We start from the raw sequence: 14,631 nt of genomic DNA, 5'->3' as shown, positions 1-14,631 counted from the left end.
AGATGCCATTTTCCTCCCCAGGGAGGATTTGTTAATCACTGAATAAGATAAGGATTGTGTTTTTTTTTTCTTGGCTAGGCAGAAGTGCCAGCAACCCAACATAAGCTTCCAATGTCATAAATTTAGGGTCCTTCTCCTGTTACGCTGGTACATATACAGGGTAACTCCAGGTTCTTAACACACTGCCAAATATTGAGATTGAATGTTGGGGAACCAGCATTAAAATGCTCTGTGAATAATAAACTCTGTTCTCTGACATGTAAACCTTGTGTTTCCTGTCAGATTATATATATATATATATATATATATATACACACACACACATAAATCTAACACTGTGTATTTTGCCTTCTAATTGGACCTAGACAGAGATCTATAAAAAGCCATCCTAGAAAAATGAATTATGTGAGAAAGACTAAGAATGTTATGAATAAAGTGATTAATAAATTGAAAAGATAATCCCAAACTTCTACTCATCTAATAGTATGAGCTATATGCCTACCAAGCATCAAATACTGCCCTCAGTATTAAGATGCAAAGGTAAATGAGAATTATTTTCACATATCCCTGATCATTCCCAGAAATAAAGAGCATTAAGTTTTCCCTGCATCCTTCCAGAGGCATGCTGTGTGTATGTGATGTTTATATTTATAGACTTATACAAAAACCTCAACACATAAACAATCCCAATGTTATTACAACCCTACTACTTTTTTCCTCATGGTGATGATCTTCATTTAGATCACCTATCCTTAGATTTATTATTTGAGAAATCATAATATAACTGAAATCCCTTTGTAATTTTATGACAAAGCATTATTTCACTCAGTGGTAATCAACACAGAAAACCCGCTATCTTCTAAGAAAGTGATAGGAAAGCTATGATTTAAAACAATTTTGCCAAAATGCTATTATTCTAAGATGTAAACATTAAAATCAACTCAAGGATAACTAAATTTTCAGAGAGATCAGCATAGATATTCCTTTGTTCCTAAGAAGATTTATTTGGCTCTAGTATTTCAATAAAAAGTATATAAATTTAATGATAACTATTTTTATTAATTTAAGATTGCAAATGAAACTTTTCTTCATTAGAAAAACTGGTAAAATTTATCAGAAAGCTATGGTGAAACCTACAGTGATGTTAAAACAGATGTATTTATTCCCTGGATGCTAACTGAGTCAAATACTGCTTAATGGGAATTATTATCACACTAAAGAACAAGTAAAGAAACCATAGGGAAATACTTACTAGGCAAACTTCTCTATTAGGCTATTTTCCTTTGAAACCAAAGAAAAACTCAACAAACATTTATTCAGCAGGTAGTTCTCACTTTGATGAATTTAATAGCAATCTGTTTCTTACTGAGAAAATGTTATCTTTTAGGTTTTATAACTGTTCCAACTATTCTTACGTAACAAATCACCCCAAACTTATGGGCATAAAACAGAAGCCATCTTATTATGCTCACAGGCTCTATGAACCAGGAATTCACAGGGAGCACATTGAGGATAGCTTATTTCTAATCTACAAGGTCTGGGCCCTCAAAGCAAGAGTCTCAAAGGCTGACTCTGGGAGCTGGGGTTGAGGCATCACCTGAATCATCCCACAGTTCATTCACTCACATGTCTGGTGACTGACCTTGGAAGGATTTGAAGACTAGGATTGCTGATCTGACACTTGACACTTATCTACAAGGCTTGGCTTCCTAACAATAAGGTATCCTCAGAATACTGAGGCTGCTCAGGGCTCTAAGCAGGCCAGTGTTCAACAAACAAAGCAGAAGTAAGCATTGCCTTTTATGACCTATATTAGAAGAAAGTCACATAGCATCACACTGAGGCATTCTGCTTAACAGAAGTAAGTAAAAAGTGTGTTCACATTCAATAGGAGAGTTTGAACCTAACTCTCAATGGGAGGGTGGCAAGTTCCAGATTATGTGGAACAAGAGATTGCTGTGGCCACCTTTGGAAAATCTAATCTGCTATAATAACTTAATATTCACTAAATGATTTGTTTAAAACAGTACAATAAAACCAGGTGTGGTGGCATACACACCCAGCAACTTGGGAGTGCAAGGTAGGAAGACAGCAAGTTCAATACCAGCCTCGGCAACTTAGCAAGACCCTCAGCAACTAAGCTAGACCTTGTCTCAAAATGAAAAATTAAAGAACTGGAGATGTAATACAGTGACAAAGCACCCCTGCATTCAATCTCTAGTATTGAAAAAAAATAGTACAATAAATAGCATTATATTATTTAATTGGATTTATTTCTGAACACTAGTTTTCCAAAATTGATTATATTACAGCTTTAGAAACAGAAATGAAAACTCAGTAGATATTATTTTATGCAATATCTACTACTTTCCTGTGAAAATAGGTGTTACTATTATTATCATCATCTGCATTTTAACTGATGAGAGTTGAATTCAGAAGCTGAATAATTTGCCCAGAATAAGTGCTAAAATTGTGATAAATCCAGACATGTGTTTTCAAAGTCCTGGCTCTTTCCACTGTACAGGCAGTCAGCACGTCACAGTTAAATGAAGCTCACACAGATCTTGTATAGATCAGAACTGTGCAATGCAAGGACTGCCTGTATCTTGCTTTATATAGATGTAAGCTTTTCAAGAATGAATTTGTTAGCTGTCCTAGGTAAGAACTGTCTATATATCTGAATATGTGACCTAAATATATAACAAATATATTTGAGAGCAGTCTCTGCATAAAGGTAATACAATGCTGGATATCTATATTCTTGCTTTCAGTAAGTGTTTAACTGAAGAATAAAATCTAGGGTAAAAAATTCCAGATCATTGTAAATAATGAGCACTTGTATATATATACTGGAGGAGTTTTGTTAGTTGCTAAAAAAAAAAAAAAAGTAAATATGATCCTCTTATTTAAATTCTTAAGGGTCTGTATTTTCTCTTTTGTGAATAGAAATGATATTTATCTTTTTCTGGTATTCATTTCTTTTATATTACTCTTCATATTATGATATAATATTTATATAATTACATATTACATACTTTATACTACATTATTTCTTTTATACTACTTTACAGTTCTTCAAAATTGGAAAATGTGACTTCTTGTACTACATTTATTTTGTCACCTTCTGCAATGCCTAATATGTTAGAGTCTTGTGTTTCTTGAACTAGATAGAAGCCACAATGGACAGTTATACCTTCTTCGGAGCTTAACACCATACCATGCTTCCCCCAAACTCATTTTTGTAATTAAAAGGAAATCAATCCACTCATATATTTTTTTTCTTTTTTAAAAACCTAATGTTATAATTTTAAAGAAAAAAATCAATGTTTCAATGAAGCATATGATATATGTGTGTATATACAGATATAGATCAACATAAATTTTGCTCTTTTATAATGATCAATTCCATCTCTGATATTGGGATTATCTGAGAAATCTTCAAACAGGAATTATTTTCAAAAGGGTGAAAGAAAACAGTTTCTAAAATATAACAAATTTGTTTAAAAATAATATAATTCTTATGTAATTCTTACAGGTTAGTAAATTCTTTCTAATTTAAAAGAAAATAATCCTCCTTAGAAACAATCCAGCAGTTCTACTGTACTCTCATGATCTTTTAAAATGCTATGCCATTACTTCTCCTAGGAAAATGTTTATGCTCAAGGACCAAAACTAAGAAAAGAAAAAATACAACAGATCTTAATTTGAAGTGGTGAAGTTCTTATTAGATAATGGAGCTTGAAGTTTTCCATATTATAATTTGTATTATTTTCCTATGAGATTAGCTCCCCCATCCTTCACTTTTTATTTGGAATATGTTCTTTGGTTCTTATTCAATAATAATGATAATATTTTAAGGGTACATATGAAATGAGGATATAAAGAGCTTAAGTAACATGCCAAACTACACAGTTTATAGAAAGAGCAGATACTCTTTTATCTCTCTGAACTTCTAGATAATTCTTGAACCATTCTGGTCTTCTAAAAATAAAGTTTAACCATGACTGATGAATGAATGAATAAATGAGTGTATATGTGTGTGTACATATACATATAAAATAGGCAGTTGTGTTGACTAGTTATACGATTTTTCACAACCTCTTAATTTTAAAATAAATTTATTTTCTAACACAGTGCCGAATAAAAGTGGTTCAAGAGCAGACATCTGCCTTGTTTTCAATGTGTAGGGAAGCAGTCAGCTTTTTACCCTATGGATGATGTGAATTTTGCAGCTACCCTTTCTCAGTCTGAAAAAGTGCTCTTCTGATCCTCCTTAGCTGTGAATTTTTGCCATAAATCTTGAATTCTGTCAAATAAAAAAGTAATTTTCAAAAAGTGATAAGTTCCAACTTTACCACAATTTTTTAATTGGTTTTTTAAAAAATAAATGACAGCAGAATGCATTACAATTCTTATTACACATATACAGCACAATTTTTAATATAATTAAATCTTTAGCAATTCAGAAACAATAACAGAAATCTCATATTTCTGTATATTCAAATACTTCCATGAATCAGAGAAACAGTATTAATGAGTTGATTTTGCAGGTTATAGGAAGTATTAGTGTGGGCTAAGGTTGTACTCAGTGGTAAAGCACTTGCTTCACATACGTAAAACACTGGGTTCAATCCTCAACACCACATAAAAATAAATAAATGAAAATAAAGATATTGTGTCCATCTACAACTAAAGTAAAAAAATGTTAGTGTACAGAGTTTTCTATTAACCCACTTACTGGAATGAATCCTTGGTATTAGTGAGTTCTTATTTGTGATTATGTGTGTGCATGCACTTGCCCAGGGATTCCCTACTCAACTCCAATCAGTTTTGCCACCCAGGAATGGATCCTAGGAAGCCATATTTGGGGCTATTCAAAAAAGTCAGAAACTAGATTTTTTCCCCAAATCTTCAGATCACTGCTTTTTTGGACTTCAAAGACAGTGAATGATTCAGGGCCTCAAATAATGACATCATGACTCTGTTTTTGTCTAGATTAGGGAACTGAGGGGCAGTGAGTTTAAGAGACATCCCTGAGTTCACACATTTAGTTAGAGGCAGTATGAGGCCCAGGATCTTAATCTTCATCTCCCAACTGCTATACTAGTGTTCTTTTTATTATACTAGGTTAGTTCAAATTTGTTAATTTTAAAAAAGCAAGTGTCACTTTTCAGAACATTCATTTACATAAAAACAGGGTAAAAAAATCTTAGGGAAAGGGAAGCAGCATAGCATTACTTTATAACTGGCTGGCAAACTACATAACCTGTTTTTATAAACTAGTGGATAAAAATGTCTTTTACATTAATAAATGGTTGAATAAAATTAAAAGGTGGTGTCATTATGTGCAATTATATGAAATTCCAATTTCAGTGTCGTAACAGTTTTATTAGAATACAAATTATTCCTTTGTGCATTATTGATAGTATTCAACATATAAATGGCAGTTGTGCCAGAAAAATAATTTTACATACTTTTTAATGCCCTACAAATTGCAGTGACATAGCTACAATTTGCCAAAATTTCAAGTACCATCTATATTGTCATACCACACATTCATTTTGACCGTCATATCAAAACAAAAAGACTTCAGATCATCTCCAATTTAAATCTTCAACTTTATAGTTATGCAGAAACAATATGCACTTAATAGAAACCATACTTTGAATTTTAATCTTCCCAGGCTAGTTAACACTGTCTCAATGCTAGGCAGTGGCAGTGAGCAGTAGTTTTAGTCAGTTACTCTATTGTAAGGTTAAAGAGAGATTTTAAGTGTGTTGCTATGATATTCAGTAGGTTAGTTAAACCTATTTTCAACTTACTATGGGGTTACCTCTCAGTAAACCATTGTAACCCCATCATAAGGTAAAGAATATCTTTACTTCAAATGTCAAGCTTCAAAGACATTTAAAATGGTGTCTGGATTATTTTGCTATTGGGTTGGATGGCAAGCCAATCTATTATTCAACGACACTGTAGTTACTGTAGCTATACTGGGAAAATGCAATATACATCATTTTTAACTAGATTAAGTATTGATCACATTCCCTACACACAGGAATGCAGTCATAAGAGAAATGAGGAAATACAAAACAAAGTATCTCATCACAGCAAAATTTCTTTACAAAACTGAATAATGAACAAGTATGGTGGCACATGCTTTTAATCCCAGCAACTGGAGAAGCTGAGGCAGGAGGATTACAAAATCAGGAACTTAGTGAGACCCTAAGCAATTTAGTGAGACCTTGTTTCAAAACATAAAAAGGGTTGGGAATGTGACTCAGTGGTAAAGCACCCCTGGATTAAATACCCAGTACAAAAAAAAAATTGAAAAATGAAAATGAAGCTATGAAGTTTCAGAGTGTCTCATTTATTATCCTAGCAATGGAACTTTTCATTATGATGAGCTAATTAAATTATACTTGACTACAGCAAATAAATATTTCTAGAGAAAATAAACTTTTTAAAGAATGCTTTTCAGGAAGACTAACTACTTAAGGTGAGGACACCAGAAACAATATCAACATGTAACTATAAAAACAAGGCAAAATATTTCAAGAGGTTTTCCCTGGCTCCTTGTGAGTTGACAGATACTAGTGATATTAGCTATATTTTCAAGAAGTCAATTCCAAGCAACTGAAGAAATTGTCTCCATGGAGAGTATACACAGAATATTAACAGGCAAAAATATTTCAAAGTTCAGCAAATACTATTTCAGTTTAACCTGAAGTGGAATCCGCTAAGATGTATCACAACTGATAACGGCAAAAATATGTGAGAAACAGAGAGAGGCTAGCTAAATAAATTTACAGTTGGTGAAAATGTTAGGTGTTTAAACTCTATGGTTCTTCATTCAATAACTCATCAATATGCTTGTTATTTGGAAAATATTTTAATCTATCACGTATCGTTAAACTAGTACTATCACCAATGAACTTTATTTGTCCACACAGATTTAACTGCAGTCAGTTCTATACATATTCATCAGAAATAGAAACTGAATATCCTGACCTGCTTTATCATGTAATGGCCTAACAGTTAGTAGTTATATAGAGCTTTACTGTGATTTTCTGAGCTTATATACAAACAAAATTTTCTGAACAAAAAGAAATGCCTTCAACCACTAGTATCAAACAATAAATATATTTGAAAATTAGATATCACTACAGATTTGATAATGTTTCCTAATGAATCGGACCTAAAGTCAAGGAGAAATCATGCTTATACATAAGAACTATATACCCTGATAGTCATTTTGATAACACTGTTCAAACTAAGTAACAATGTGTCTGTTTTGTCATGCATACACAAAGTTTCAATGGATATACTTAGCAAGCTTAAATTACAGTTCCAGGATTCCTTTTCAAACCTCACTACAAGTACAAAGGAAATATACATATTTCAAAATCCATTTAACGTTCCAATTGAGGAGCTCACACCTAGTCTTCAATTAGAAGTGGTTAATCGGCATATAATATAGCAAATATCAAGAGAAGAATCTAAAAGAATTTGATAAATGCCTTCTATCGAATGAATATGCTCATGAATATGTAGGTCTGGTGATGTAGCTCAGTAGTATAGCTTGCCTAGCAGGTTCAAGCCCTCAGCTCACCAAATACACACAATAAATAAATAAATCAGTTAATTAATTAAATGTAATTGCAGTATGTATCTGTGAAAGAATGCTTCAAAGACAAAATTCATAAAATTTAATTATAAACCTTCATTAACAAATTACTACCTTCTGATGATATCTTTGAATCACAATAAGTGAAATGTTATCCTCCCCCAAAGGCATTCTAGTCTTTTCATTTTATATTATAATAAACTAAACTTTGTTCAATTAATACTATCATTTTTGTATATGGTCAAATATTTGTGGATATTTGTTTTCTCTCACCATATATTTTCTCTTTTTGTATAATACCCTTGATTTTTGCTTCTTGGCCTACAAAGCCTAAAAACTTACCATCTGGCCCTCTGTGGAAAAAGTGTGACAGCAGTTGCCTGGTAGGTTACTATTATTCCTCGTGCAACACCACCTGAGAACCTCCTAACAATGCAAATTCTTAGTCTATCCCACACATATTGAATCCAAGTTTTTGAGGATAGACCCCATATTTTTTTAATAAGCTTTCCAGGTGATTTTTATATAAGCTAAAACTTGAAAAAGAGTATTAGGTTTTTGAGGATTTATCCCCTTAGAAAAATATTTGCTTCTTTGAATCAGTAAAGTGGGGAGAGTCACTCAATTCCTAAAACTGTTAAAAAGATTAAAATTAAATTTGGAGCATGATAACTGATGTTAATAATTCTTAATAAGTGGTAATTACTAACTCAATGGTGTACTGGCACCTTCTGCACTAGCCCATGAGATAATGATTATTAAATTTTTAGGAATTTTATGAGATATTAAAAGTTATTATTTAAAATTATATACTTTAAATGAGTTACCTTAAAACAGGTTATATTCAAAACAATCATTACTTAATTACTTTACATTTTGCTATTATCTACTCTCATTAGATTATGTCTATACAGAAGACATACTACATAATGATGTGCTGCATCTGATCTCTTCCCAATTCTATACTTGTTGACACCATTTTGGTAACTTGAAATCTGCAATGGTGGGAATATTTACAACACAGGAAATTCACAGCCACCACAAATTTGGTGTTTCTGGAGAAGGGCTTTTGGTTAAACATTTACCAGCACACCTCTGGTTATCATTATTTAAAATTATACAATTAATACATGCAGAGATGTCTAATAATTTGCTAAGTAAAAAGAATAGCCCAGATAGACATATACATACATTCCATTCCCTATAATCACTCTGTGAAAAACTGAAAAAAATCATCAGAAGGACTTTGGAATTTACAAGTACAGCTAATCATAGCTAGCAGCTCAATTTAACCACCTCCTTTTATCACTACAGTCCTTGGTTTTAACTCCTGGAATGCTTGTAGTAACAACTGTATAAATAGATGCACTGGAAGAAATTGTATTACTCTGCAGTTTGAATCCAGCATCTGTATCTTAACCAGCAGAGTAAATGACTTTTTGGGCATTTATTTAGACAAAGCTAACAAATTATCTTAAACCCTTACACTGCAGCATCAAGTAGATTAGCATTTGAATAATAAAGAGAAAAAAAACAAGTTATATTGAGATGAATATAAGACATCAATGACACTAAGTATATTTCAAACTTTAGTTTCAAATAGTCATAGAATTTTAGAATCAAAATAATACTTTGTAATTGCAATGGTTTGAATGTTTTTTGCTCCCTCCAAAACTCAAACTGGAAAATAATTCCCAATGACAGATATTATTAAAAAGAGAAAAAAATGTACTATGCTAAGTTATAAAGACCTAAGTAGAATGTCAAAGAAATAAGTGTACAGCACTATAGTGAAATTACAAAGTATTCTCAGGCAAGAAAAAAGTATATACTGCTCCCTATAAAGTGCAACATTTTACTGCATAAAAATGATTTAAGTCCAAACTCTTCTTCAGTTTGGCCTTTAAGATCTCATATTATCTGGTTGTTATATATTAATATTTTTCCATCTCTGTTAACCATTATTTCCTTATATTTTGTTCTAGCCAAACATAGCTATTTAATAATATCCCAGAAATTCCTCAAATGTTTCCTCATGTTCATGTTATTTCTCTCCCTTCTCCATCCCAATTAACAGACTCGTATCTACTTTTCAGAAACATAACTGATCTTTGGTTAAAATAATATTTCCCTAAGACCTCTTCTCTATCCCTCAAATCTGTAATTTATGCAAAGGCCTTTTATATCACTCATACCTTTATTCGTTATTATAATTATTTGTGTATTTGTCATATTGTTCCTGTTAGGATTATAAGAAACCTGAAACATGAATGTCCTTTTCATTTTTGTCCTCTTACAAAACACTGCATACAATTTATATTTAATAAATAATATATTAAACTTATAATAAAATGTATACAAAAATAGCTGTGGTCTACAAGTTTATACAGAAATTTTCCTTTACTTTCCTGTGGAGAAAATCACTCCCATAAGAATCTTTTTTAAAAAACTTCACTTTCTTCGAGAAGATAACTAAAAAGCAATTTTCCCCCAATCATTAACCAGTTATCTTATGGATTATTGTAACAGCTTCCTTGGCTCAGATATAAAATTGCTTTCCAAGATTCCAATTTTATTATATTGTATGTGCCACTGATCATACACCAAACCACATTACCACTGAAAATGGTAGTTTAGAAGGAGATGGTTGCCTGAGGTTAATCCAAAGCCTGTAATACAACCCAACCTTTTTATTTGGAGAGGCAACACTACAATGATATTTCTAAATACCTGTTTCTTCTATACCTTCATAATATCTACCAACCCAAATGTTTGTTCCCAGCCTATACTTTCAGGTTTAAAAGTTAGAAATAATAGGTGGTTTTAAGAACTAATTTGCCAAAGATTTACTGAATACCTACTAAGTAAAAAGCACTGTAGGAGACACAAAAATTAAAAAGATATTATTTTCATATTCTGGAACTCAAGACTAAATGAATAACACACACACCCATAACTCCATTTCCAGGTAGCATATGTAAGTACTAAAAATTTTCTAACAAGGTACAGATACTATGAGGAATGAGATTAATCTATCCAATGCTTCAAAATAAGAGATGGATTTCTATTTGGCCCTTTATTATTTTAAAATAAAGAACAGTATTCAACAATTTCAAGATTACTTTTAAGTAGATAATTTCATTTGTTTCATTTATTTTTATCCACCAATTCTGCAACAAAATCAGATATTTTTCCCACCAAAAAGTAATGTTTCAACATTTATCTTTTAATTAAATGGATTTTTAAAGCTCACTTTAGACTATGGAAAAATTTTACAGGCAAAACTTGTGTCCTGTATGTTTAAAAGAAAAACATAGTATGTTCAATAATCTGATTTAATATTCATTAAAAATTCTGCTCCTGGAAAAAAGACAGGCATGTATAAATGGGCCATCACATTTTTACTGAAATCTGTTCAGCATATTAATAATACATTAAAAGGAAAACTGAAAATAAAATTCAGGGTTTTGGAGCATTTTTCATTCATACCCCCTCCTGCAACACTGTCTCCTTCCCACTCTATGGCCAAAGGTCTGAATCAGAGCTTGGACCACTTGCTTTTCCAGGAAGCTCCAGGACACCATTTCTAGATTTTTGGAGACTTCCTTGAAGGTTCAGAGTTGTCATGACCTAACTCTGGATGTGTTGAGCACCGTATTGACAGATGAAAGGGCCACACTCATCTCAAACCTAAAATATAAGGAAGGAGTGGGAAAAGTCCAAGTGGATTGATGCCAATGGAGCAAATTTTAAAAAGAGGAAATTATGATAGACAGGAGTGGAAGCAAGCTGGAGAACATGTAGAAGCGAGGTATTCCAAGTTCCTACTATTAAAAGAAACTTTCAACTCTTAATTACATTGCAGAATGCATCAGACGTTTCTGTAATTACCGAACAGTTAAGCAATACATGATGAATATTTTTTGTGTTAAATTATGTATAGTTTTATAAAACATATTTGCTTTGAAATATCTCGTCCAAACCAATCTCTTTGAGATTAACTATAAATATAAAGGAACTAAAATCAGATTATGCAGATTTGGGCAGGGGAAGCTGGGAACGAATAACTAGCATGTAAATTCAGTAACAATATGTTACAGGGCGCAGTTTCCTGCTACAGTAGACAGACTAAGAAACCAAGAAAACGGCTCCAGGAGAGAAAGATTGAACACTGTAGTCATCTAACACTAATTCAACAGCCAGCGCCTCTACCCTGCCTCACCTTCCTCATGGCCTCTGACAAGTCATCATTTCAAACTATGAAGCTGTCCGCTCTCCCCCAAGGAAAATATTTTCCGAGCAGGTTGTAAATTCATCCCTAAACTACTTGCTTCCACTTCCCCGCCCCGGGATGAGCAGCTCCCAAGATGGGGAGAGGTCGCACTGACAGGGAAGGAAGTTACACCAAGTGGTCTTTTCTCGCGGTCGGATAGGAGCCTCGAGCCGGGCCGACGCGGGAGCAAGGAAGCGGGCGGCCTCCGGAGCAACCGGGCTGGGGCAGAGGATGTGAGCCCGTTAAGCAGCTCCTTCGTGCCGGCACCGGCAGGAAGAATGGAGGAGGGGAGGCAAGGAGCGAGTGCCGGGAGCCGGGCGGCGGTCCGGCCCCGCAGCCGACCCCACCCCGGCTCGGGACCCTCCCTGTCCAGCAGCCGGCGTGCGTTCCGCGTGCGCCGACTCTCCCCAGGGGAAGAGCCACCGCCTCGCAACCGAGGAATTGAGAAATTCGGCAACTTTGCGCGAGAAATGCTTCCCACCCTGCAGCATACTGAGAAAGAGAAAAATGTCAGGCGATGACGGGGGAAAGGATGACTTACCCATGTTCCTACCAGAGGGTGAGGACCGACAGGGCGAGGCGAAGGTCTCTGGTGCGGGTGGCACGGCAGTGTCCTCCCTCTATCTCCGAGTCTCCGGCAGCCAGGGAGGGACCCGCGGGGGGCAGCCGCCAGGGAGGAGCAGCTGCTGCTGCTGCAGGCGGCGCGGCCGCGGCGGGGACGAGCGGCGGGGGGCGGGGCGGGGCGGGGCGGGGCGGCAGGGCGCAGCCTGCGGCGGGCGCGGCTCCGAGGGGCGGGCGGCGGAGGCGCCGAGCCGTCCTGAGGAGCGCCGGCCCAGACGCGCGGCCCGGAGAGCCCCGCCCTCCCCACTGAGCATGCTCAGTGTCGCTTTCTTCTCCTTCGCGCCGCTGGTGAGCCCGAGTGCGCGGGTGGGCGTGTTTGCGCACCGGCTATAGCCGCAGCGAAGCTTGATGGCGGCCGTCTGAGGGGCTGAGGCTGGTAGGCCCGCAGAAGGCTGGGCACGGGGATACTGAGCTCGAACTGCTACTAGGTGATTTACCCCACGCTGGCGTTCTCACCTGTTCCTCACACTCGGAATTCGGGCCGCAATGGTTATAGGACGACCGGCTGCTCTAGCCAGAGTTCCCTGAGAAGAGGCTGAGCCAGCCGCCTCAGACTCGGGAGGGGTAGTGGAAAGCAAAGCGGACGCTGAAATGGAGCTGGAATGCACGTGTAGGCGGATGAGGCCGGCTCTTATAGGGATACCCCAGGACGCCCGTGGGCACGCAGCGGGGGCGGGCTCTGGGCAGGTACTTAATATCAGCTGGCATGGCACTGGGACAGTTGAGGTTGCCCTAGCTGTGGCTGGCCAAAAAACGGGTTCTGGCAGCTGAGTACGCTGACCAGAGAGCGTGTCGCTCTCCCTCTCTGAACATCGCGGCCTCCACTCCCCGAAGGGCTCTTGTAGGGCCCTCAAACAAGGGTGCCGTCGGGCTCCACCCCTCCGGGAAGTGCCAGCTCCGCCCCGCTCGTTTTGAGCGGGAGGAAGAACATTTTCAGGCCTGAAAATAAACTAAGCTAACCCACGATGCTCAGTTGTCCTGGACGCCGCCGCGGGTTCCTGACATCCCCTGGGTCTCGGGGAGGCCTTGAGCAGGGACGCTCCCCTTGAAGGGCGCCCTCGAGACTAGGCATGCGCACAGCTTTTGGGTCTGCTGCCCTGGAGGGTGGAGGCCAAAAGAAACCTTACTCTGACCCCCCCCCCCCCCAGGGTGACTGGGAAGACGAATCTGGACACTATCCGGAGGCTGTAGCGACCGCAGTCTTGCAAGGCAAAGAGACAGTCAGCTCTACAACCTGTGGGAGAACAACTGAGTCTAGATTTCTTTCTCTTTTCAACTTTTACCCCTTCAATCAGATGTTGAAAAGGGTTTTTCGTCGTTATCGGTTCACCCTTGTATGTTATTGCTTGTATGACTTATATTACAAGCTTACAAATCAGAAGGGGCCCTTCATCTGCTAAGTAGGGAGATTTTATGTGATTTTTCTAAAACAAAAAATTGCAACATGATAATTATAGAGAAATATTGGTAAAACTGCGAAATACAATTTGCAGAAGTCAAAGAATTGGATTTTTCTGATGTGTAAGTCAGGCACTTCACTCTTATGATTCGAGAATGCTCCTCCTGTTTGCCTCAAAATCATCTTACACGCTTAATTAGTTTCCTGGGACTGCTGTAACAACCACAGTAGTGGTTTAAAACAACGGAAATTATTGTCTGGAGTTCTGGATGCAAGAAGTCAAAGTGTGAGTAGGGGGTGCTCCCTCTGAAGGCACTTGGGAAGGTTCTCTTCCAGGGCTCTTCTAGCTTGTGGTAGTTCTTTGACTTCTGGCAGCATAACCACAAGTTTCGCAGGATGTTCTCCCTGTTTGTGTTCAAATTTCTCTTTCTTATAAGAGCACTACTTATTGAAGGGGGGGCACCCTACTCTAGTATGACCTCTTATTCTTAATTGTATCTGCAGTGACCCTATTTGCATATAAGGCCACCTTCTGAGATAGTGCCAGTGCTGAGATGGGAAGAGTGCAGGACACAATTCAATCTATAGGGCACCAAGGCAAGTACCTTACCATGCTTGCATGCTTGCGCACATACCTGCCAAGTTCCACAATCATTATTTTATGTGTCCAAAAAACAACTCTGGGCCTTTGTATTGTTTCTTTTTTCTTTC

General features: G+C 36.9%; 1 protein-coding gene across 6 annotated transcripts in view; it reads right to left on the bottom strand.

Moving 5' to 3' along the window:
• Rap1gds1 (Rap1 GTPase-GDP dissociation stimulator 1) overlaps window positions 1-12,617 on the bottom strand; it is a 148,016-nt gene extending 135,399 nt beyond the window's left edge. For all 6 annotated transcript variants that reach the window (XR_003301967.2, XM_026402008.2, XM_026402009.2 and 3 more), the window contains exon 1: window positions 12,442-12,617. Coding sequence is in view for 5 of the 6 variants with exons in the window: in XM_026402008.2 (XP_026257793.1) it covers window positions 12,442-12,445 (4 nt within the window). In the remaining variant the exon portion in view is untranslated. The remainder of the gene's footprint in view (window positions 1-12,441) is intronic.
• Window positions 12,618-14,631: the final 2,014 nt, after the last annotated feature.

Source organism: Urocitellus parryii, chromosome 10 (assembly GCF_045843805.1).
Source record: "Urocitellus parryii isolate mUroPar1 chromosome 10, mUroPar1.hap1, whole genome shotgun sequence".
In the NCBI taxonomy this organism is placed as follows: domain Eukaryota; kingdom Metazoa; phylum Chordata; class Mammalia; order Rodentia; family Sciuridae; genus Urocitellus; species Urocitellus parryii.
This window is presented reverse-complemented; position numbering and strand designations above follow the sequence as displayed.